At 32.0% G+C, this 26927-nt stretch overlaps 2 protein-coding genes across 4 annotated transcripts; both read left to right on the forward strand.

Moving 5' to 3' along the window:
* Positions 1-579: 579 nt before the first annotated feature.
* Positions 580-1369, forward strand: LOC126696561 (uncharacterized). The gene is made up of 2 exons (XM_050393279.1): positions 580-1203; positions 1301-1369. The coding sequence occupies exons 1-2, from the start codon at positions 580-582 to the stop codon at positions 1367-1369; spliced, it is 693 nt and encodes a 230-aa protein (XP_050249236.1).
* A 4675-nt stretch (positions 1370-6044) lies between these two features.
* LOC126697400 (uncharacterized) lies at positions 6045-13720 on the forward strand. Of its 3 annotated transcripts, none has more exons than XM_050394384.1 (2): positions 6045-6822; positions 13349-13720. In XM_050394384.1, exons 1-2 carry the CDS (start codon positions 6190-6192, stop codon positions 13466-13468), a joined length of 753 nt encoding a protein of 250 aa, XP_050250341.1. In that variant the 5' UTR covers positions 6045-6189; the 3' UTR covers positions 13469-13720. The 3 variants fall into 3 exon arrangements, with proteins under 3 accessions (XP_050250341.1, XP_050250342.1, XP_050250343.1); XM_050394385.1 differs by lacking the exon at positions 13349-13720 and adding an exon at positions 8916-9297 and having other exon boundaries at positions 6051-6822; XM_050394386.1 differs by lacking the exon at positions 6045-6822 and adding an exon at positions 12518-13232.
* The last annotated feature ends 13207 nt before the right edge of the window (positions 13721-26927 follow it).

Consider the following 26927-nt stretch of genomic DNA (forward strand, 5'->3'; position numbering starts at 1 on the left):
ATTTGTCACCTATGGGTACATATATATTTGTGTTGATCGACTGTTGGCAATTGGGATAAAAGAGGAATGAATTACGCTAATTATATTTGAAATCCTGGAAGCATGAACCCTTTTAGGCTATTTATTATTTATACATCATATGAAAAAAAGAGAGAAAGTTACTTGATGTTGCAGACTGGTGCCTCAGCTTCATAGTCTTCCAAGGCTACTGAGTATTACTTGGCACCCTCAATACAGACATGTACTCAAAACATTCCAAAATGATTGTGCACTAACTCCAATTGGCTTTTCAATTGCTTGAAGTCATTACCACTCATAACTCTATCATTGAAATTTTATACAAAACTGAAAGGACTTCCCATTTAGGAAGTCAAGAGTCCCATGCTGTGCATACATGTATGCAGCAAATGTTTAGTTCAACGTTTCAATTCCCTAATGTTCATGAATCACGAGTGCCAATGAAAAGACTATTCATTATAATTTCCCATTAATTATTCCATATAGCCCAAAAGACTATATAAAAGGGTGGTATTATCCAAGCCAAAGAACTGAAAGAAGTCACTTGGCATATATATAGAGATGGCAGCTACAACGGTAAGCTTGAAGCTTTTGATAGACAGTAAGGGTCAGCGGGTGCTCTTCGCTGAAGCAGGCAAGGAATTTGTTGATTTCCTCATTACCATTCTCGCTCTGCCGATTGGAACTGTCATTAGGCTGCTTAAAAAGCAAGGAATGGTAGGCTGCTTGCAAAACTTCTATGAGAGCATTGAAAGTTTGAGTGATACTTATCTTCAGCCCAAACAAAACAAAGACTCTCTGTTGAAGCCCAAAGTATACATCTCTGGTGGTGGTGTAGTCCCTCTCCAATTGCCAAACATTGAATCATCAACATCTAGGAAATTCTATAGGTGTGTTCAAGGTCATGCATATGTATCTGATGATCGCACCACATCTTGTCCTTCGTGCACGAGATCATCGATTACTATGACCTCGGAATTAATTTATGTAGACTCGCGAAGTGGAAACAATTCGGGCTCCTCCAGTGAAGGAGGGTATGTGAAAGGTGTGGTTACATACATGGTGATGGATGATCTAGTGGTGAAGCCAATGTCAACTATTTCTAGTATCACTCTGCTTAACAATTTTAATGTCAAGGATGTAGGGGCCCTTGAGGAGAAAGTGGTTGATTTGGGCATGGAAGAGGTATGACTGTCATAGCAATTAAGCTTTCTCTACTTGATTTCTTGTAGTATGCTATATGTGTGTAATAACAATTTTTTGCTCTATTTTGATTTTGTAGGGTCTTAAATTGCTGAAGGCTTCTCTACTGACAAAAAATGTTCTGACAGACATCTTCCTTAAATCCTAATTGAGAAATTTAGGTGGCTAATAAATGTTGCGAAGGAAGAAGGGGCCTAAATGATTGCACTATTACATTACAATGTGTTTTCTTATTTTGGAGAGAAAATAGTTTCTGGGTTTTTGACAAAGTGCTGTTGAAAGTATGTTACGTCTTTTTCATTTTGTTGGGTTTCATTCGTATGCTTTCGATGGTAGCCAAATGTCTGGAAATATAAAGGGCAATATACATTTACTTGATTAATGATTAATGTTGTTCACTCGTTTGTTTATGAATTGGCATTGACATTGTTTGGGAAAAATGTTAAAAAGTAATTACCAAAGGGCTTAGGGCCAAGGTTCTTTTACTTGTCTTAAACTGCTTACGATAGCTGTCATAATTCTGATTTTGGATCTTAGAATCCTAAGATTCTACTCTACAAAAACAATCCTGATCAGCCAAGAATTAATCTTTCATGGGATAAGGGCGGAATGGGATCGTGCTTCTGAATGATGGAATGTAAAATCTTACAATTATTCTCTATAAAATCCTAACAATCTTACCCCATGGATCATTTAGATTCGTGTAATATCGTTTATGCAGCCTTTAAGCAAAATCAACATCCATTAAAAGTATTTTTAGTTACGTCTCTCTATGGTGAGATTAGAATTGTCCAACTCTATTGTAATGGGTTTTGAATGGCTTGACATTTTTCATTAGCTTAATAATGTTGAAACATTTGCAAAAATTTTGTAACTTTGAATTTGGGGTGATTTTCTTATTGTAGTAAATGACAAATTTGTTAATTTGGAATGAGTAAGTCCAGTGTCACAAATATTTCCACAACTTTGCTATGTTATGACTCGTGAGTGGTGAAATCATGAACTCACATGGACTCACTATTTTATTTCCATCACTTACAATTCGCCAAGTAGCAAGATAGTGGCAAAGTTGTGGAAATATTTGTGGTACTAGACTTAGGGTGAGTTTGGTTCAGTTTTTTGTAAAAATGCATAATGAAAAAGTTGAGTTTTCAAAAAGTGCATAATAAAAAAGTGTATTTTCAAAAAACTGAGTGTTTGGTAAAAGCTGTTAAAAAATGTTTTTTGAAAAAGCTGAGTGTTTGGCTAGCGCTTATAAAAGTGGCAGTTTGAAGGATAAATTACCAAAAAGGACAATGTATATATAAGAGAGTTTATTTCATACTTTTTATTTTTTATTTTTTTTATGTGAGTTTATTTCATACTTAAATCAACTACTTCATCATACTTAAATCAATTTTTCTCTTTCTAAAAAAATTATTTTTTTCTCACCAATATTAGCTAATAATAATCTACCACTTAAGATTTATTGTGAATGTATTGTGAAAATATTGTGATAAAAATTGATACTGATTTTAATTTTAACATACTATTAAAATTATCTTTCTAAAAAAATTATTTTTTTCTCACCAATATTAGCTAATAATAACCTACCTTAAGATTTATTGTGAAAATATTGTGATAGCATTTTTTTTTTCTCTCCACACACGTGGGCTCTCCTTCCTTTTTTTTTTTTTTTTTTTTTTTCCCTCTTTGTTTCTCCTCCACACACGTACCCACACTTTTTTTTTTTCCTCTTTTATTCCCTACCATACCACTTCCTCAGTCCAGAACGTTCCACAGACAGAGCTCTCCTTCTTTTTTTTTTTTTTCCCTCTTAGCACTTCGTCTATAACAACCATGCAAGAACTCATCCAACTCCAGAACGTACCCGTAAGTGCTTGGATCGGGAAGATTGGATGATCGGAACCAACCACCATTGTATTGCGCTCGAACCAAACACCACTGTATTGCGCTAGAATAGTTGAGCAGCCATCGGCCAATTTTCGACCCCGATCTCCTTCTTCTTTTTCTATTTTTTTTCCTTGTTCTTGATTAGTTGTTGTTTCTGATTTTAGATTTGTCAGATCGGCTTCTATTTTTTTTTTCTTGATCTTTTATTGTTGTTCTAATTTTTTTTTTTTCTTGATCTGCTGTTGCCGTTGTTTTGATTTTAGATTTATTGTTTAATAGAGGGTAATTTGGTAATTTCTTGTGAGCCCAATGGATATATCAAAATGTGCAATTCACATTTTGATTTATGGACCTCAGGAGGTCCATAAATTTTGCGCGTTTTGGACGCTATTTTTGCCTGAGCCCAAAACGCAACTTTTATCAAAAAGTTGCGTTTTGGGCTGAGCCAAACACAATTTTTCTTCAGCTTTTTCTAATATGCGCGTTTTCAGTTCCTAAAAGTGCAAACAAACACACACTTACTCATTTGGAACTTTGTGTATATTTTTTTTGTTGGAACTTAAAACTTGTAAGTTTGAAATTTGAACTTTGTCACTAATTCACGTATCGTTAATTTGGTTCTAATTAGTTATAACCTTTTATGAGTAATTTGTTTCACATTTACTTTTTGTTTTTCTTATGATTTTTTAACATTTATTATCAATACTAATGAATTTTCATTATTATTATTATTTTTTTCCGGAAACTAGAATCTTACGATTCTCGATTTGATCCACAAAATTCTCATTAATCCTATACAGGATTCTAATCCTGACTAACATGCTACTTAATTACTATTTACTTGCTTTGCACTCCATATATTTGTATTACACATAGACATGCTTATATTAAAAGACAAATCATTATACAATTTTACATTTAGAAATTTACAAATTATTTTCTCTTGTGTCTCTCTTTCTCTTTATTTCTTTCCTTTATTTTTATCAACTTTGTAATTATCAAAGAATTTGTATTACACACAGACATGTTTATATTAAAAGACAAATCATTATACAATTTTACATTTAGAAATTTACAAATTATTTTCTCTTGTGTCTCTCTTTCTCTTTATTTCTTTCCTTTATTTTTATCAACTTTGCAATTATCAAAGAATAATAATAATAATAATAATAATAATAATAATAATAATAATAATAATAATAATAATAAGGGCATTCACATCAAAGTTGTGAAAAATGTTAAAAGCTAAATTTAGCATCTCATTCCACAAAAATCACACCACATCAAATTTGCTATTCTTAAAATATTTAGCATCTCAGGCTACAGTAGATTGTCAATTATAATGGTCTACTGTAGCTCAAATCTAAAAAAAAAAAGTTTTTTATTACTACTTTGACTATTCTCACTTTTCCTCTTTCTTTTTCTCTCACCAATTCACTTTTTTCTCTCTTTTTCTTCTTTCTTTCCCTATGTTGTTTCACCATCCTTTCTCCATGAGGTTTGATTTTTCCTTGATTTGTTTTAGGATTGGGTAGTTCTTTTTTTTTTTTTGGAGGTGGCTTGTGATTGTGATGATAGTTGTTTTGGCCGGTGGTGTTGGTCTATTTTAATGGGTTCTATGTTGGGTTGTTGATGATGGTGGTTGTTATGGTGGTGGTTTTGTTTTGGGTTTTTTGTTGCCGTGGGTTGTGGTTGCCATATTGGTGGTAGTGGTGGCTGATGGTGGTTGTTTTGTTTTGTTTTTGTTTTTGTTTTTTGTTTTTTGTTTTTTTTTTTTGTTTTTTTTTGTGGTGGGTTGTGGCTGCCATGATGGTGCTAGTGGTGGTGAATGTGGCCAACTGCTGGTTGCCATGAATTTATGTGTGGGTTTGTGGTGGCTTGGGTGGTGAGAAAAAAAAAAAAAAAAAAAAAAGAGAAATAAATAATATTTTAATGAAGTGGTAAAAAAAATAAAAGTTTTGATTTTAGGTGTATTGTAAAGTGATATATTAAATGCTATAAAGTTAATTTTTTAGATAATAAATACTAAAATTTTTACACCCTTTGATAAGAATGCTCTAATAATAATAATAATAATAATAATAATAATAATAATCAACATCACGATCATAGTCATAGATAGGACTAGGCTTGGCCCATCAGGATGGTGACAATGGGCCCTAATATATAATAGCTTTGTCCACTTAAAAGAAAAGTTACGAATCGAGTTAATGCGGATAAAAGAAAAGTCCGCAGGAAGAGCTAAATTATAGGGATACAATAATTCAGGTCTCAAAAAGCAGTCCAACTCTTTCTTTGCTAAAAAAGCATGTCCTCCATGGCTCCATCCGTGGTCGACGATGAACTGTGGTTACATTGGAATCAATTTTTTTTTTCTTTTTGGGCTAACTGTTGTGATTGGAACATCGTACAAATGACAGGCTGTCTTATATATATATATATATATATTTAAAATCACAATATTTACTGCTTTATCGGACCATTTTTCACTAATTGGCTGCAAGTTTTATCTCTTTATTTTCATCTCTCAAAATAGAGCTTGGACAAAGTTGTGGCACTCAATCTTATTCATAAAATTTTTATCTTAGCACGTCTGTCCTTATATTATAAAAGTGATGTTCCAACAATAACAAATCATATAATTAGTTGTGAAAAATATTATATCATTATCTTATTAGTACTTAATGTATTCGAGATTTCTTAAGACTTGTTTGGATTGAAGGAAGTAGAATAGAGTTGACCAAAAATTAGTCTAATTTTCTAATTTTTGGCCAACTTACTATATTTTCCATCAATCCAAATAAGCCATTAAGTTCTAAATATTAATCAGGCAAACAACAATACATTAGTGCTTTTGGCACAGAGAGTGCTTTTGTTTTCCTATTTGTTTAAAATTACTTTTGTCTTTTTATGCTAGTTACTAGTTAGTATGTGATGCATGAGTCATGACATATTGAGGGTTTTTGATTCTCACACGCTTTTTATTTTAAATATAGACATTCTATGAAAGATTATTTTAGTTTTCCCATATATTGATTGCTTGTCTCCCAAAAACTTCAAAGCTAGACAGAGTCCATGGCAGCTGTGAACAAAACAGTGAGTTTAAAACTTGTGGTGGACACAGAAAGCCAGAGAGTGCTTTATGCCGAAGCAGGCAAGGAATTCGTGGACTTCCTAATTGACATAATCGCCCTGCCGGTCGGGGCTTTCGTTCCGCTTCTGAATCAAGAAATGTTGGGCGGCTTGGGAAACATTTACGAGAGCATTGAAAATTTCGGTACTACTTACCTTCAACCAAACGTGAACAAATACACTCTCCTGAAGTACAAAGCGTTCATCTCTGGTAGTGTTGGTACTCTCGGCCTTCTCCAATTGCCAAACGTTGTAACCTCAACATCCAGGAAATTGTATAGGTGTAAGTCTATTACTTCTTGTCAAAGAATGTGGGACGTTCGCGACACACGCTGCCCGTTCCATATGTGTGGGACTTCCGAGGCAAGTTATCAAGGCCCACAAAGGCTAAACAATCCCTACTCCTCCACTGAGATGGAGGGAGGGTATGTGGAAGAGGCCGTTACGTACATGGTGATGGATGATCTGGAGGTGAAACCATTGTCCACACTTTCTATGATCACTCTTCTTGACAAGTTTAATCTCAAGGAAATAGGAACTCTTGTGGAGAAAGTAGTCAATTTTGGCATGGATGAGGTATGTTGTTTTTTTTTTTTTTGGAGATAGATGAGGTATGTTCATTCTTTGTATTTTTGTGCATTTACTTCATTTACTGATGATTTTTTTTTGGTGCAAAATAAGTTGGTTAAAGTTAAACTGGTATAGAATCATAAATTCCTAATAATTATATAAAAAATACTATTGATAAGATTTGTTGTAATTGATGTATAAATTAGAATGATATTTCTTGTAAGTTGTGTGAAATGATATTGTTTCAATCATATTTGTCAGGTTAACAAGTGGAGTAATTTTTTGTGGTCTATATATAACATTTTTATCGCTTAAAAGCAAATGTACATATGGACTTTTTTCTCAACCAATAAACAGATTACAATTTACAATAGATGAAAGGCATTAATTCTCTCATAATGATAAGTGTATGTGCATCTTTCATACACACTCATTTCATGTTTTATACATGATCATTAAAAAATGTGTGTATTGTGCGTGGAATTGTGGACATTGTGCATACAAAGTTTACAACAGTGTACAACAGTGTGAAACAATATTTTTCAATAAATGAAGGCATGGAATTGTGCAACCTGGGGGGCCATGGCGGCCATCCCTATCTTTCCTTCGTTATGAGGCATTGAGATGGATTGGTACCGTCTGGATTTGCATTGTTTAGTTATGTTTTTTAATGAAATTTTGTTATTCAGAAAAAAAAATTAAGTTCTAACTGTTGCGGGATGTTCGTTGATGCCATGCCCAGATATCAACATAAAAACATGTGCATCGACTTTTTTCTCTGCCCAAAAAAAAAAAAAAAAAAAAAAAAGAGGCACCGTGTTTTCCTAGGTTTGATATATATATTTTTATTTGAAAGTCACGAAGAGGGAGAATCTAAATCATGTATGTTTTCATTAAAAACATTAAGAAATAGTAGTTAAGATACAAAGTTTTTGGCGTCTTGCTAATTTAGTTTTGGATATAGAATAATTTTCTCTTCTAAAAAAGGCAAATACAAAATATTTTTCATAATATTATTTATTAGTTCTTATATGTGCCTACTACTGTCATTATTTTGTTATTTACAATTATAGACTTGATACAATTGGACCAAGACCTATTTATGGTGAGTTTGGGAAGCATTATTTTGCTGCGTTTGTGCATTTTGCTGAAAAAATGTGGGTCCCATGACATTGTTCACGAACTCACAAAAGTCATCCAAACACAAATTTTAATATAAATTTGGGTTTCACAGTATTATTCACACATTTAAAATTTATTTTACTATAGTGTTTTTTGTTTTTAGTTTTTCACAAATAAACGATATCCAAACACACCCTAATTCATTTGAACCTGAAAAATAAAAATAGACGGTGTGTAAAAGTTTTTTTTGAATTCTTGAAAAATGAGTCAACCCGACCCTACTTGCAGAAAATTAGGTTGAGTTGATTGATCCATTTTAGGAAGAAAAAAAAAATATTCATTTTTCGTTTTTAATTATATTATAACTTTACTAACAAAAGTAGAGAAAATTTATGTAAAAGAAAAGTAGTAAGAAGGTTCACATTAGAAATTACTCATTCATTTTCAATTATAATGTCCAATGTTCTTTAGTTATCTATATTACATAAAAATCACTAAAAAGTACTATGTAAATACATTAATTATAAAAAAATGACAAAGTTATATTTTTATATAATTTTTGTAATTGCTTTTAGTGTTGATTATTTTCTATGAGATAACTGATGTTTTTTTTTTTTTTTTTTTTTTTGAGAATTGAAACTGATGTCTTTTTTTAAAACTGTTTTTAAAACTTCTTTAAATTATTTGTGTTAAATAAAGATTGTCCTATGGAGTCCTTGTGTAATCTTACCATAATTATTTCTTTTTGGGTATATCCAACCTATCAAAGATCGGTTAAGGATCATAGAGGTTTTATAACCCGCTATAATAAAAGTTCCTGACCAGAATATGATTTGATCCATACCCAGATGATCAAATCCGAACCCATCATACCCAACATTTTTGCTAGGTTTATCCCTAATGCCTTCGTGTAAAATTGTCTCTATTCTTTCCTGCATTTACTAACCACTTTGCTACTTTTTCTCGTTTATTGCTAGGGTATAAAATTGCTCAGAGCTTCACTACTATCAAAGAGTGTCCTCACTGATGTCTTCCTCCCAATGTTGAAAGAGGAAGTCAATTTTCAAGAGGATGTAAAAGCAGAATGATGGCTCTGTTGTATCTTGGTGGTGTTTCAATTTCTAAGTGAAGAATTCTGTGGGATTACCAATTTTTTTTTTTTTTTTTGGTTGCAAATATGTTTCGAATGTAGTAAAATCTGGTGTGGCAATATAGTGGACAATGGTTGCTCCCCTCCTCTCTCTCTCTCTCTCTGAAATGAAATTTTGTAAGGTTTGTTAGAGGTTAGCTAATTCTATAAAAAATTTGGTTATAATTATTAGAAAATTACATTGTAATTTTAATTAAGTTTACTTGTAATTATCTAGTGTAAGTGAGGTTGAAGTAAGAAGAAAACTACTCGTTCTACAACTCTTAAGAAATTTCGGTTGAGTGAACTAAAGATCGGTTGAGCAAAATCAAGCATAATTGAAGTTGTTGGACATAAAGTTTTGCTTGGCATTTATGCAACACTCGATCGAGTGAAATTATTAAGGAAAACCACCGACTTATATGGATTTCAGGTGCCTTGGCTTTTTGTAGCCATTCAAACCTCAAACTCTACACCATATAAGAACGGAAATTAAGAGGTTGTTTGGATTGAGTTTTTTGATAACTCAATTCTCTGTTTCCATAACTCATAACTCAAAAACGGTGGGACCCATAGTAAAAAGGTTGTTTGGCCAAACGATAACTCTGTTTCTATCACTCAATTCTCTGATTTTTGAGTTATGAGTTATGGAAACTGAAAACAACAAAAGGCTGTTTTCAGTTTTCATAACTCATAACTCAATGGCATTTCCGTAAATAAACACACATGAGGGACCCACAGCCGCAACTTTTGACCACCTTTTGACTTTTTTTTTTGTTTTTTTGTTTTTTGTTTTTGTTTTTGTTTTGTTTTTTTTTTTTGTTTTTTTTTTTCTTTTCCTGGGTTGGCCATTCAGTTTTTTTTTTTTTTTTTTTTTTTTTTTTTTTTTTTTTTTTTTTTTTTTTTTTTTTTTTTTTTTTTTTTTTTCTGGGTTGGCGTTGTTCTTTTTTTTTTTTTTCTTTTTCTGGGTTGGCGTTGTTCTTTTTTTTTTTTTTTCTTTTTCTTTTTCTTTTCCTGGGTTGGCTGTTCGGTTTGGTTTTTTTTTTTTTTTTTTATTTATTATTATTTTTATATATATATTAGTTTCGGTGAGTTGGGTGCTAAAAAAAAAAAAAAAAAAAAACTGTACTGGCTGACAAGTGTGGGACCCATGAATAGTGTGAAAAAATTGAGTGATGAAAATAAAAGTGATGTTGCCAAATGAGTGTGAAAAAATGAGTGATGAGTGATGAGTAATGAGTGATGAAAATTGAGTGACGGAAATTGAGTGATGAAAAATCCTTACCCAAACAGACCCTAACCCTCATAATATTCTACCGAGAAAAAGACGATCATAGATTCTATTGAGAAAACCTTGCCAAAGCCAAAACATCTTTCAACCACTCCAATTGCCATTTTCTTGAGAGGAGTTTACCACCCAAACACAAAGATAATCTATGGTGTGTTGGAGTGCTGAGTAGAAATCAGAGAGTCAAGCAAAATCTTCCAGATGCCTTGAAGTGACCAATATATAGGTTTGACGGTCGGTGTATCAACTAAAAAGTATTAATTATTCCTGCCATCTATGATCAACTACTTTAACAATTGTTAAATTTATTGTGAAAAAATTATGTCCGTAAAAGTAAAAATGAATATATAGACAAAAAATTGTGTCCGTAACATTGTTTTTTATTAAAAAAAATTGTATGCATTTAATATATATATTCCCTCCTCAGTAAAAGAAAAGGAAAATTCCTCAGTTACTTGCCTAATTAAAAATGTACAAAGATTGGGTAAGGTAAATTGTAAATTACATCCTTAAAGTTTGGAGGTATTTGAATTTTACACCTAGAAGTTTCAAAATTTAGAATTTACCCCTTGAAGTTTGGGGTATTTGGATTTTACACTTTAATGTTTCAGAATTTAGATTTTATCCATTGAAATTTGGGGATATTTAGATTTTACACCTTAATGTTTTTGAATTTGGATTTTACTCCCAAAAATTTGAGTGTTTGGATTTTACACCCCAAAATCTGAAACTTTAAGGTGTAAAATATAAACACCCCTTAAATTTTAGGCAGTAAAATCCAAACACCCTTAAAATTTAAGAGGTGAATTCCAAATTTTGAAACGTTAGAGTGTAAAATTAAAATACCCCAAAATTTTAGGGAGTAAAATCTAAATTTTGAAATTTTAAGGTGTAAAATTCAAACATCCAAATTTTAAGAGTGTAATTTATAATTTACCCTAAACATTAAAGACAAAGCTTTCCATTTAATTGTTGTTTTCTTTGCCTTTTGACTAAGAAAGGTTAATATATTGTTGTTTTCTTTGCCTTTTGACTAAGAAAGGTTAATCAAAGGTTTGGTAGGGGGCAAAATTCATTTTCACAAGAGATGGAAAAGCAAAAAAATTAAAAAAAAAAAAAGGAAAAGGAAAAGGAAAAAAATAAAATTCAAAGAGAGTACATGCAATCATACCTCGCATTAGCATAGGACACAGCAATGGACCCAAGCTTTGCCCACTTGCGTAAGTCCTCAGTCTGTGGCCGACAATGAGATTTCATTTCTTGGAAAGCCAATGGCTTTTCGGAATTTGTAGCAAGAGTGAAAACTGAGTAACAATTAAAGAAAAGAAAAAAAAACTTGTAGAAACAAACTTTCTTTTTTAGTAAAACACAAAATATATTGCCTTCTCTGCAAAGAATTACAATTAAATTCAATGCATCGGTTGAATTTAATTAGAGTATCTAGGTAAAAATGTCTAAATAGCTTTAATTTTTAAACTATGTAGTGAAACAGCCCATTTTCAAACTATGTAGTAAAATACCATTGTTTTGGAACTTGACATTAGCAATCATATTTTACTACTTAGATATTTTTCAAAAAAAAAAAAAAAAAATTTTTTTTTTACTACTTAGATTTTTTTTTTTTGAAAATTTTGAGTAGAAATGTCAAGTTCTACTTATAAATATGCATAAAACTCAATATTGTTAATATATATTAAATTATTAATATCAAGTTTCAAAAGAGTGGTGTTTTGTTAGATAATTTGAAAAGATGGCCGTTTGACTACATAATTTAAAAATTAAGGACTATTTAGCTATTTTCACCTGAGAATCTAACCGAGTTCCAAAAAAAAAAAAAAAAAAAAAAAAACCTAAATTTTAGGATTATAAAGGACACAACATATTTTCAATTGATGCATGATAATAGTGCTAATGGTAGGCCCGTTGAAATTGATTTTAATCCAATCAAGATATGCCATGTAAGAATTGTGTCCCAACTGGGATTTACTCGGTCATCTCAACCACAAGGAATACAAGTCTTTTATACTATTTTTTGTGTTCTATTAATCATAACTTACTATGTATTTATTTATTTTTTTTAATAAAATAATTAAAGTTTAAAGTGGGAAAAAAAATAAACTGTGAGTAGTGGGATATAAAATGAAAACAAAACGAGGTATAAAGGATTTGTATTCAACAACAAATGTATAAACCGTCAAGATGGTCACAGACTCACAGTAATTATTGTGCATCGTTTTTCCCAGCAAAGTTCCAGAGAAACCAAGCTAGACACTGTCCATGGCAGCTGTAACCAAAGTGAGTTTAAAACTTATGATAGACACAGAAAGACGGAGAGTGGTTTATGCTGAAGCAGGCAAGGATTTCGTGGACTTCCTCTTTTACATTCTTGCCCTGCCCATTGGAACTTTCATTCCGCTTCTCAATCAAGAAATGGTGGGCAGCTTGGGAAACATCTACGACAGCATTGCAAATGTAAGTACAACTTACCTTCGACCAAACGTGAACAAGGAGTCTCTCCTGAAGCCCATGGCATACTTCTCTGGTGGTACTGGACTCCCTCTCCATTTGCCAAACGTTGAATCATCCAGGAAATTGTATATGTCCTGCAAGTGCCTGCACGTTTCTGATGAGTTCAACACAATATGTGTGTGCGGGAGATCTATGGGCGAAGAGACAAAATATATTGGCACACCAAGCGCAAACAATCCCTATTCCAGTGTGGGAGATTATGTGAAAGGAAAGGTAACATATATGGTGACGGATGATCTGGCCGTGAAACCATTATCCACAATTTCTGTTCTCACACTGTTTAACAAGTTTAATATCAAGGAAATAGGGGCTCTTGAGGAGAAAGTGGTCGATGTGGGCATGGATGAGGTATGTTAATTATGTATGTCATTCTTTGCTTTCTGCTTTATGTGAGGGTACCAATCGTGGCTTTACGTACGAGTGCTAATTCTTTTAATTTGCTCCTTTATCTGGTTTGTTTCTAGGTTGTGAAATTGCTCAAAACTTCTCTGCTGACTAAGAGTATTCTCACTGATGTCTTCCTCTCGGTTTTGAAAGAGGAAGTTGATTTTTCAAAAAAAGGGAAAGAGGAAGATGATCGGTGAAAGCAACTTAAAATTTAAGTGCAACAATTCTGTGGGATTGCAAGGAGGTGTTTTAGTTTCAAATATGTTATAAAAATATTGCTATGTTAGTCAAAACTGGTGTGAAAATGTAAAGGGGATCGAAGCATGCTTGCTCTTCTTATTTTTTTTTTTTTCTTTTTTCTTTTTCAGAGTGCTCAATGTTTCAAGAGATGAGATGTAAGTATGTAAAGTTTCTATTAATTATCTAAGGATATTGTTTGGTATTGCCGAGTTGTGACCTCCCCAGTTCGGTCTTGAGGATGTGACTGATGACTTGAGGCAAAGTTGTTTTGAGTCAACTGCTAAGTGCTTACACCAACAAGACCAATGTCCATACAAATGGGTATCAAAATTGAAACTTGAGTGCTGCAAATACTACCTTATTCTCGCATAATAATAAGTGGCAATATAAAAAACCTTGTTTGGATAGTTTATTGTCCAATAATAACAATTGTAGCCTAAATGATTTTTTTTTTTTTTTTTTTAAGAAGTCTAAAAGATTTTTCAATAAGCTTGATGTGAGATTTAAATCCCACTTATAGTTAAAATCATTGTCTTAACTTGATAATAAGAGTAATTATCATGGAATGAGTGAACATCATAAGTTAATATTATATCCTATCTTATAAAAGAAAAAAAAATTGTTTTAAATATCACAAAAATTGTCTTAAAATTTTGTTTAAAAATGTTTTTTGGCACCATTTTACTAAACCCGGGAGTATTTAAGAATTTTCTCTTTTTTTGAGTTGACTACCAGTGTTAATGTTTCCATTTTAACAGTCAGCTCAAAAGCACAGCAGTAATATAGAAGCATAAACAATGATAAAATAGTTGATAAGGAAGAAAATAGCAAAATAGATATAGTCAAAAATAGATTAAAACAGAGTATGGAACATAAAACTGAAACAAATAAAATCTTACTTGAAAATACTTCTGTCTTTGATTATACTTGAAAACAAACTGTCTTTCTTACAAGCTTTGAAAATAAGAGCTGTCTGAAGAATTACAAGATTACAAAGTAAAATAAAATCTGTAAAGGGTTACAAGATTGTCTGTCTGGAAAGGTAAGGTTACAAGATTATCTGTCTGAAGGAAAGGTTACAAGATTACAAAAGAAAAAGTAAAGTACAAAAGGGAGAGTACAAAAGTCTTTCGGGGAAAGGGAAAGGAAAACTAAAAGTCTTTCTGAGGATTGGACCTTGGAATGGAAACTTAAACTGGACCTTAGAAATGGACCTGTCTTCTGTCTTCAGAGTCTGTCCTTTTATAGATGAAGTGAACCATGGTAAGTCTTTAAAAGTAACCTGAGTTAAGTAAAGTGAACTCAAGTTAATCTGTCGGTAGAATCTTGAACAGTAAAAGTCTATCTTGAACAGTAACCTGAGTTAAGTAAAGTGAACTCAAGTTAATCTGTCGGTAGAATCTTGAACAGTAAAAGTCTGTCTTGCATGTGAATAATATTCTGTCAAAATATCTTTCAAAATATCTTTCTGGATCTATCTGTATTTGTCTGGACTGTAATGGATCTGTCTGGAAGCTTATTCATGCATGTCGGTGAATAGTGATCTGTTTCCAGTGAATAGTGATCTGTTTCCAGTGAATAGTGATCTGTCGCTGGTGAATAGTGATCTGTCGCCGCTGTCTGTCGGAAGAGTATTCTGTCTGTCTGTGCCTTCTGTCTATCTGTCTATCAATCTGTATCCGCGTAGTTATCATAATCTAGCGGATCAGTGTTATCCTCATACTGCTCATGCTCGTGGAGCACTCCATAGTCATTACATAGGGCACAGTATGAAATAGGAACGAAAACAGGAACATGATCTTTGGCTGTCATCAATCTGGGATCTTTAACAATCCTTCTTTTCCCAATGAGCCTTCCTGCTGAAGGTCTTGGGCCATACACAGCTATCCTGTCGGTGTAGCCATATAAATGAAAACCTCTATCTAATTTTTTCTGTTCTTCATAAATCTTATTACTCATGAAATTAGACCATTCTTGAGCCAAAGCACCTGGATCCTCAAGTGATAAGTAAGTATCTCCTGTATACCAGTCATATTCAAGGATACCACACCAATCATGGATAAGGACTAGAATGTGTGCTGGCTGAGCTTCCATATAATAGCTAGTGTCCCAAACTGGAAGAGTACTCCAGATTTCTATCTTCATATAATTAAGTCCTCCAATCTGTGCTGCTGCTTCTTGGATGACTCTGGGAAATAAACTAATCTGATTTGCAGAAGTAATGGTTAATTTTATGATAAACCCTGCTTCTAGCATTTTAGATAACCATAAGGGATCACAGATTACTGGATCTTCTGTCTCTGTGTTGATAAGTAATCCCGGGTAGGGATCAAATCTGTCTCCTGTTCTTTCATAAACTCTGTCTGAATTTCCAAAACTGTCATACCATTTAGCCTTATGAGATAACCATATATCACCTGTCATGTCTTCTGTTCTGATAAATGCTGTAGAGACTAATAATTTAAAAAGATACATCCATCTGTCATAAGAGCTTGTTATAGCTTTATGAGTAAATATATTCTGTTGGATTTCAGGGGGTAAGGTTCTAATAGCAAGTCTCGTTTTTTGCTGAATCTTAGGGTGGAGCTTTGAAAAACTTGTTCCCATAAGATAGCTTTTTAGAGACTGTAGTTCTGTCTTTATGGAGCTTGAATCTCCATCCTCCTTGCCAGGGAGTTGACAACCGAGTGCTTCAATAAATGCCCCGGTGCTAACAAGATGTAATTCCAAAGCCTGAAGGGTCATTTGGAATAAGGGTTTCTGTCTGAGGGTGAATGCTGCCTGTAAATTATCAAGAAGTAGTTTAATATGAAGAGGAAGGTCTGTAAATTCTCTGTCTTGAAACATAAGATTGCTGTCGAGCACTTTTTGCAAGATTACACTTTTATTACCACATGAATACATTGCCTCTGCTAGCAACGTATCCTGAAGGGATATTGTCTCTATCGAGACGCCTTCATGCATATCCGAAATTTTGACTGAGGGCTTTCGGAAACCTCTGGGTTGCACCGCTGGTGCCTTGCCCTTGTCTTTCTGAGAGAATCTTTTACTCATGGTAGTCTGCAATTGGGTTTTTGGAAAAGGATTATATTTGGAACAAATAAAAACTTCTTTTGAAATTCTTCTGTCAATGTCTTTCTGTGAAATTCTTTTGAAATATTTTATAAGAAAAATAATAAAAACATTTATAAAACAAACAAAATTTATAAAACAAACTTTTCTTTGTACACTTTTGTGCCCTTGCTGAGTAGCAACAATATTAGAGCAGTCAGAATGGGATCTGTCAAGGTAAATGAGATTCAGAGTATTTCTTAAATCTAGTATGATTCTATCTTCGTGAAGTCTTTCTTTAATAGGACAATCTGTCAAGGGATTAATTCTACCTGTTAGGAAATTAAATCTGTCATTATTCAAGAAATTAATGTTTTCTTTAATGCTTAATAAAAGAGAGTCTGTCAAAGCTTCTTTTATTAAAATATTTGTTATATGAATATTTAAAAATGCTATAAAGGGTGTACATCTGTCATTTAGTACTTTTATCAGTCTATCAATATGTCTGTCATTATTATTAAAAGAAATAATAATTTTACCATATATATTTTGTGTGGGGGCAATAGTCTCAAATTGCCATCTGTCAGTCCATATACTATTAGTCCATGCATATTGATTACAAAAGATTGCATTCATATTTCCGTCATCTATGAATTCTTCTGTAGATTGGACTTTATGTAAGAAAGGAGAACAAAAACAAGGAAAATAAAAACAAGGAGAATAAAAATATATCTCTGTCTTTCTGTCTTGTTTATATTCTTTTCTGTCATTTTCTGTTAATTGATTAACAAGTAGCATTTCTGTCTTTAAAGATGACAAACTTCTTTCAGTTCTATAGATTCCTCTTTCGTTGATATCTATTAAAATAGTAATCTTTTGGGAAGAGTGTATTTCTGTCAAGACAAGTGGTAAAATCAATTTAAAGAATATATCTTTTTCCCATATATTAGTTTTAATTCCTTCATCTGTCACTAAAAAGGGATAAATTAAAGCCATAAAAGGAGTTGCTAAAATAATTTTAAAAGGAAAATCTTTAATTAAAACAAAGGCTGTCTTGGCTGTCTCAAAATATATTCTGTCATGGCATATATGAACATTAATTATCAGTTTTTCTCTATTGGCCTGAATTAATCTTTCAGATGATTTTTTATAATATTTTAAGGGTATTAATCTTTCTTGTATATAATCCATATCAGCTGTTAAAGCAATTTCTGTCAAAGAAAACTGTTTAGTAGTATCTGTATGACATCTTTGGGGAATTACTCTGTCAATTAAACTTAAGAGATTCTGTCTATCAAATTTATTATTATTGTTTGAAACATTAATATTTATAACGGGGTCTATCATGGGATTAGAAAATTCTTTTATTATTTCTACAATATTATGTTCATTTATGTCTGTCAGATTTTCTTCTTTAATTTCTTTAATTTCCTTTTCTTTCTTGTCTTTTTCTTTCTTTCTACAATCCGTAATATGATGACCATATTTCCTGCACTTAATGCAAGCAATAGGTATTTCTATAGTGTCTTTCAATTTTAATAAATATTCTTTTTTATCTTTATAATGATTTGGTAGATTTTCTATCAGTTTTATTATTATGTCTTTTTGTTTTCTTTTTCTCTTATTAATTTTAAGTGGGTTGGTTGATTTTAACTCTTTCTTTAGTTGATCTATTTCTTTTTGTTTAACATTAAATATTTCCATCAATTCTTTTATAATATCTTTTTCAAATTCTAATTTACTAATTTGTTTAGTAATTCTGTTATGTCTATCACATTGTTTTTTAGTATGTCCATATCCTTTGCATTTATGACAAATAGTACTATTAACATGTCTATCAGCTTTCTCATTATCTGATGACTCTGTAGTATTTAAAACTGTTATGTCTCTTTTTCTGTCTGTCTCTATTGGTAATCTTAAAAGTTCTATCTTTTTAGCCAATTCTATTAAACTGTGGTTTTCAGTTCTGTCAATTGTTTTAAGTCTCTCATCAATTTCTTCTTTAAAACTATTACTCTTTCTGTCTTTTACTTCCATTTTTACTTTTACTACACTATCACTATTTGCTTTTTCTTTTAAATTATCATTATTATTTTTCCTACCATTGTTGACTATTTCTCTTTCATGTTTTATCTTTTCTTCTACTTCTATCTCTTTTGTATCTAAATTCCCACGTACCATTTCATTGTTTTGTCTTTCATATAATTCTTTCAAGCTATCATTATATCTAGGGCTATCATCTTTTCCTATTTCTTTTTCTATCTTTCTACGTATAACACCTTCATCTTTATGTCTTTCAATTCTTCTTCTATCATTTGTCTCTATTAGGCTTCTTTGTCCTTTTTTCCCTACATCTTCACTATTCTGTCTTTCAAACATTTCTTTCATCTCTTTTACCATTCCTTTTTTTATTATTTCTTTCTCATTATCTATCAACTTCTCATGTAGAGATTCTTTCTTGTCTATCTTTAATAGGTTCTTTTCTCTATTTGTGTCTAGTACCAAACTAGAAATTTCTTTTAGTCTGTCATTTTCTATAGTACTTTTATCTTTTATACGTGTTGCTCTTTCCTTAATAGGGCCAATATCTAATCTGTCAGTTGCTTTTAACATCTGTAAATTCTTATCTATAACTTCTTTTGAATTACTATTTATAAACCAATTATCTGTCATAGTTTCTGTAAAAGATGATCTATGATGGGGTTCAAATTCTATATCTTTTTCAAAATGTGAATTTAAAGCTTTCATTCTTTCATAGAGGTCCAAAAAACTATCATTTTTCTTTCTTTCATAAAGGTCCAAAAAACTATCATTTTTCTTTTCAACTTTAGTATATATAGCAGATTTGTCCATATTTTCTAAAGATTCTAATTTTCTATTAATTCTGTCTAAAAAACTATTATTGTATTTATTAGTCTGTCGGTTGATTTTATCTTCTGTTAAATTACTCCAATTATTTGTGTTACCATTATAATTATAATTATCCATTTCACTGTCAGAATCAGAATCAATTTCATAATCCATATCACTATTAGACCAATTATCATCTATATCTTTCATGCTATAACCTTCATCATAATCTATATCATCATAGTCCATGTTTCAATTAGTGTGTGCCTAGCCTAAGTGTGAACAAGCAAACAGATGATGAGCTGATAAATGTATTTATTCTCTTTCTAAGCAATTAATAATTCCACCAGTCAATGAACCATCTTGGAATCATCATGTCTTTCTTTCTGTACATATCAAACCGGAAAAACCAAGTATGCCTGTTAATATTATTTTGGAATAAAAGGAATCTGTCCCAAGCTTCCATATAGTCATAATAATTATAAAACTGGGGCTCAAAAGGTACAGAAAAGTTCCTTGTGATCCAGGGTTGTGCTTTCCACTGAGAAGGGGTGAGAATCTGTTTTATAACAACTTTAGAATAACCAATTATGTTTGGTTCCTGGGAACAAGGCATATGTGTAACTAAAATTGAGTCTGTATCTACTAAAATATGCTCATAAAATGTCTGGGTCTTAAAAGTTTCTGTCTTAGGATGTTCCCATCCTGGGGGTATGAGCTGTCGGACAAGGGAAAGGGTGTCTTTTATGTGCTGGTATTCTGGTTCAATCCACAAAATAAAATTCCATGAGTCTTTTGGGATCTCAATACTGTGATCTTCTTTTGGGATTTGGGTCTGAGTTTCTGGAGAGGTAGAGGATCTGTATTTTGGTTGGTTGGAAGGAGAGGCCAAAGGGGGAAAAGAAGATGCAACTACATTAAATGGTTTCTTTAAAGGAGGGGTTGAGGAGGTTGAGGGTATGGCATAAGTCTGTTTGGATGTTGGATTGGGGCTGGGGGAGAGTGGTTGGAAAGGGTTTGGGCTACAGATTAATGGGGATCTGTCTAGAGATTTATTTGAAGAGAAAGTGGGTGAAGTGAAAGAGGGGCAAGGGAGGAATCTGCTAGGGGGAGGAGGAATTGGGGGAGCAGCATAAGACTGTCTGGTTCTGGGTTTTGGGGATTTGCTCTTATCTGCAGGGGAGCTCATCTTCCCTGTAGAAATTCACGGGTTAAAAAATCAGGAATTGAATTAGTTTCTCCTTTAATATATTCAATGTCAAAGTCAAAAACACTTAAAATAGCCTGCCATCGAGCAAAACTCTGTTTGGAAACAAGATTTTGAACATCTTTCTGTAAAACTTCTTTAGCACTTTTACAATCAACTCTAATTAAAAACTTTTGATTAAAAAGATCATTTTGGAATTTTGAAATACATAGTATGATAGATAAAATTTCTTTCTTAATAGTGCTGTAATTCTGCTGGGTAGCTGTCCAAGAGCCAGAATGAAATCTAACAATTTGTTCTTTAGCATCATTTTTTGCTACCTGTTTTAGGATTCCACCGTAACCTATGTCAGAAGCATCTGTCTCAACAATTTTAAAAGTATTAGGAGAGGGAATAACAATACAAGGAAGTTGCTTAACATATTTTTTAATCTGTCTGACTATCATAGTATGTCTGTCTGTCCAAGGTGGAGGATTCTTTTCTAATCTTTTATACAAGGGTCTGCATATTTTTCTTAATCCTTGAAAATAATCTGAAACATAATTTAAACTGCCAAGAAATCTCTGTAATTGATTTTTATCTTTTATCTCATCTGGGAATTTATCTGCAAATTGAATAGCTCTATCAATAGGGCTTAAAGTTCCCTTATAAATATTATGGCCTAAAAATCGAATTTTATCTTGAAAAAGACTTATTTTAGAGGCTGAAACAACTAAACCGTTTTGTTTAATTACTCTAACAAATATATTCAAATGTTTCCAATGGTCATCTATTGTTTTAGAAAAGATTAGAACGTCATCTATATAAACAATGGAAAAGTCTGTGAAAGGTGTAAATATGTCATTCATTATATTTTGAAATTCACTGGGTGCATTCTTTAAACCAAAAGGCAGAAAGAAAGACATGATGATTCCAAGATGGTTCATTGACTGGTGGAATTCCTATGGTCCTGAAGCTATGATTCTTCCTCCTGATCTTTTAAAAGCTTATGAGACTTTCAAGAAAGAACCTAACATACTGCATCTTAGGGATTTCCCACATCTTTTACAGTTCTTTTACAGGTTTCCAGATCTCCCATGGATCATCAGATGGGAATACAAGATAGAAAAGCATCCCCAGTATCCTTTTCCTATGCTCGCCAGAAAGTTTAAATTAAAATGGTGGAATAAGTTTAATTTTGATCATATTTGACAAGAATTACAGAAAAAGACCTCTTCCTCCCAGACAGAAAGTTCTAATTTCTTTTTAGAAAAGAGTCAAGTTCAGTGCCAGCTTGCCTCTGTTTCAGACAGAAGACAGCTCAAAAAGCAACTGCTTGAAGCTGCATCACAAATATCAGATGATGAAGATGACACAGTAATGGAATCCTCTTCTCCAAACTACAGAACTCATCCAGAAGCATTTCAAGATTCCCAAGACCCCTATGACATGTGACAGATAAGACAGAAAGAAGACGAGAGACAGAAAGATGCAAAAGAAGACAAAAGACAGACCGACAGACCAAAAGATAAAATGATAGAATGCAGACAGACCAGAAAGATATTTTAGCAGAATATTTTTGTACACAGATTCTCACAGATAGAAAAGTTACTGTTCACCAGCATGCGTACCTGGATAGACTGCCAGATAGACTTTTTACTGTTCAAGATTCTACCGACAGATAGACTATTACTGTTCAAGATAGATTTTTACTGTTCAAGATTCTACCGACAGATTAACTTGAGTTCACTTCACTTAACTCAGGTTACTTTTGAAGACTTACCATGGTCTACTTTATCTATAAATAGACAGACTCCGAAGACAGAAGCAAGGTCCATTTCTAAGGTCCAGTTTAAGTTTCCATTCCAAGGTCCAATCCTCAGAAAGACTTTTAGTTTTCCTTTCCCTTTCCCTGAAAGACTTTTGTACTCTCCCTTTTGTACTTTACTTTTTCTTTTGTAATCTTGTAACCTTTCCTTCAGACAGATAATCTTGTAACCTTACCTTTCCAGACAGACAATCTTGTAACCCTTTACAGATTTTATTTTACTTTGTAATCTTGTAATTCTTCAGACAGCTCTTATTTTCAAAGCTTGTAAGAAAGACAGTTTGTTTTCAAGTATAATCAAAGACAGAAGTATTTTCAAGTAAGATTTTATTTGTTTCAGTTTTATGTTCCATACTCTGTTTTAATCTATTTTGACTATATCTACTTTGCTATTCTCTTCTTTATCAACTATTTTATCATTGTTTATGCTTCTATATTACTGCTGTGCTCACTCCTGGGTAGTCATGGTATCAGAGCCATGGATGGTAGGTGTATGAGTTTTATTTCTTTGCAATTAAGAAGTTACTAGGAACTTATATTACTACATAGCCACTACTTGCTCCTTGTTAGCGTTGGTCAGCCTAGAGACTCGTTGGCAAACCATAGTTTCGCGTTGGTCAGCCCCTTTGTTGTAGCCGACGGACAGGCGTTGTTTGGGTGGTCCCGCAATGGAGTTTCCCGAGGAGGTGGTCCCGATAGCAAGGATACCAGTGGTTAGTAATAGTTCCGCCAGTAATTATTAATTGCTTAGAAAGAGAATAAATACATTTATCAGCTCATCATCTGTTTGCTTGTTCACACTTAGGCTAGGCACACACTAATTGAAATATGGCCTATGATGATATAGATTATGATGAAGGTTATAGCATGAAAGATATAGATGATAATTGGTCAAATAGTGATATGGAATATAAAACAGATTCTGATTTTGACAGTGAAATGGATAATTACAACTATAATGGTAACACAAATAATTGGTGTAATTTAACAGGAGATAAAATCAACCGACAGACTAATAAACACAATAATAGTTTTTTAGACAGAATTAATAGAAAATTGGAGTCCTTGGAGAATATTGACAGATCTACTATATCTACTAAAGTTGAAAAGAAAAATGATAGCTTTTTGGACCTCTATGAAAGAATGAAAGCTTTAAATTCACATTCTAAAAAAAATATAGAATTTGGACCCCATCATAGATCATCTTTTACAGAAACCGTGACAGATAATTGGTATATAAATAGTACTAAGAATTTACAGATGATAAAAACAACTGACAGAAGAGCTGATACAGAAATTAGCCCTATTAAGGAAAAAGCAACACATATAAAAGATACTATAGAAAGTGTCAGAGATATAATAAATGAAGATAAAGAAAGAAGTAAGATAAGGAAAGGCATAGTAAAAGAAATGATAGAAAACATAGAAAGACAAAACAGTAAAGAAAATAACTCCCTTAAAGAATCTCTAAGTCAGAAGTTAAAAGATGAAAAGACTAATACTATAGTACAAGACAGAACGAAAGAAATGTTTGAAAGACAGAATTGTGAATTAAAAAATGGAACTCTACGTAAAGGATTAGATATAGGAAAACAAATAGACAATCTAAAGAAAGATGATAGTCCTAGAAATTATGATGATAGTTTGAAAGAATTACATGAAAGACAAAATAGTAAAGGTGTAGGGAAAGTAAAGGACATGCAAAAACCAAAAACAAATAGTAGTAAAGAATCTCTACGTATGAAGATAGAAATTGAAGAAAAGATGAGACATGAAAGAGAAAAAGTCAAAGTCCACAAAGGTAGGAAAAATGATAATGGTAATTTAAAAGAAAATAATGATAGTGTAGTAAAAGTGGAAGTAAAAGACAAAAAATGTAATAGTTTAAAAGAGATGGTAGATGAAAGATTAAAATTAATTGAAAGATCTATAATAGAAACCCAAAATGATAGTTTGACAGAATTAACTAAAAAAATGAAAATTCTAAATACACCCTTACAGACAGACAGAAATAGAGATATAACAGTTTTAAATACAACTGAGTCATCAGATAATGAGAAAATTGACAGACATGTTAGCAATACTATTTGTAAAAAATATGGACACCAAGTTACGGATTATAGAAAGAAAGAAAAAGACAAGAAAGAAAAGATAAAAATGAAAATAAAACAAGTAAATCTACAAGACTTAATGACAGAAGCAAAAATGGTAAAAGAGGAAATTAAAGAAATTAAGGAAGAAAACTCCACAGACATAAATGAGCGAAATATTGCAGAATTAATAAACTTAAAAGAATTTTCTAATCCCACAGACAGAAAATTTAATAATAATGACAGTAGACAGAATTTCTTAAGTTTAATTGATAGAGTGATTTTCCAAAAATGGTATACAGAAATTACTTTGGTAATTAATAAAGAGTTTTCTTTGACAGAAATTGCTTTGATAGATTCAGGTGCTGACATGAACTGTATACAAGAAGGACTAATACCTTTAAAGTATTATGAAAAATCATCTGAAAGACTAGCTCAAGCTAATGGAGAAAAATTAATAATTAATTATAAAATACCTAGTGTTCACATATGTAATGATGGAGTTTGCTTTGAAACAGTTTTTGTTTTAATTAAAGACCTTTCTTCTAAAATCATTCTAGGAAACCCCTTTATGACTTTACTTTACCCCTTTTTAACGACAGAAGAAGGTATTAAAACTAATGTGCTAGGGAAAGATATAATTTTTAAATTTATTTTACCACCGATTCCAAAAGATATTTATTCACTTAATACCATAGTAAAGGAAATTGATAGAGAAAGAATTGACAGAAAGAATAGACATTTGGAGTCTTTAAAGACAGAAATAAGATATAAAAGAATAACTGATCAATTAACTGACCCTATACTAAATAATAAAATAAATTTATTTAGACAACAGATTGAGACAGAGATTTGTTCTAGTCTACCTATTGCCTTTTGGCACAGGCATCGACATATAGTGCAGTTACCTTATGAGAAAGATTTTAATGAAAGACAGATACCTACTAAAGCTAGGCCAATACAAATGAATAATGAATTATTAGAACATTGTAAGAAAGAAATTGAAGATCTCTTAACTAAAGGATTAATCAGAAAGAGCAAGTCTCCTTGGAGTTGTGCTGCTTTTTATGTTAATAAACAGGCAGAATTGGAGCGAGGAGTTCCAAGATTAGTTATAAACTATAAACCTCTAAATAAAGCATTACAATGGATAAGATACCCTATTCCCAATAAGAAAGATCTTCTTGACAGACTTCATGAAGCAACCATATTTTCTAAATTTGACATGAAAAGTGGATTTTGGCAGATACAGATAGATGAGACAGATAGATATAAAACTGCTTTTACAGTTCCTTTTGGTCATTATGAATGGAATGTTATGCCTTTTGGCTGTGAGTTTTATCTCTTTTTTTTCATGGATCACGTTAGAGCTTGGACAAAGTTGTGGCACTCAATAAGAAGGTCAAAAGGGTCTCATCAATGTTAAAAAATAGAATAAATAAATAAAGATTTTAAACTGTATTATAAATTTTTTTCTAGCACGCCTGTCCTTATATATTATAAAAGTATTGTTCCAATAACAACAAATCATATAGTTTTATTTATTTATTTATTATTTATTTATTATTACGAATATTAAGTATTTTTAACTTTCACACATAAGAAGAGGGGAGAATGTTATAAAAAAACTGACAGTGATGTATATTCAAAATGGTCTAACTTTTGGATATACAACATAGACTTTAACCTTTTTAACTCATAATCCAATTAGTGGAAGTTGTAGCTTTAGGCTACAACCGAATTTGTAGCCAAATTTTTTCCTTAATTTTTAGTAGTAATTAAATTCATTTATTGACTATTAATACTTATGATATTACCAAATAAACATTAAAAATTTTTAATAAGGAAAGACCACCTAATATATCCGTTGAGGAAGACCAAACTTTTAAGGTGTGTTTGGTTGGAGGTGGAATATGGTGGATAGAAAATAATGGAGAGAAAATAGGGTGGAAAATGAGTTTGTATGTTTTTTGATTGGGAGGGAGAAAACAAAATTTTTAGGTGGAGTCCAAACATTTTTCACCCAGGTCCACACAAAACTTTTCTCTCCAAAATGGAGAGAAACGAGGGATGAAAATGCTGGCTCAAAAATAACCTTGACTTTTTGCTCTCACCTGTCCCACCTAATTCTCACTTTCCTAGCACTCATCATCAATTCTCTCTTCAGCCTCTTCACAAGTCACAAGCCTCTTCACATCAAAGACGCATCCTACAATTTTTATATAAACTTACATGGATTTCTATTAAAGAAAGCTTCTGGAAACTATTTTGAGAGAAAATCTATTCTTGAATTGATTAGAATGAGAAAAATGAATTAATTAATTTTACACTGATGCTCTGCCTTTATATACGTGTTTACAGAGCTAAAAGGAAATCAAAACAATCTAACTAACTCTTAATAGACTAACTAA

This window comes from Quercus robur, chromosome 8, assembly GCF_932294415.1.
Source record: "Quercus robur chromosome 8, dhQueRobu3.1, whole genome shotgun sequence".
Classification (NCBI taxonomy): domain Eukaryota; kingdom Viridiplantae; phylum Streptophyta; class Magnoliopsida; order Fagales; family Fagaceae; genus Quercus; species Quercus robur.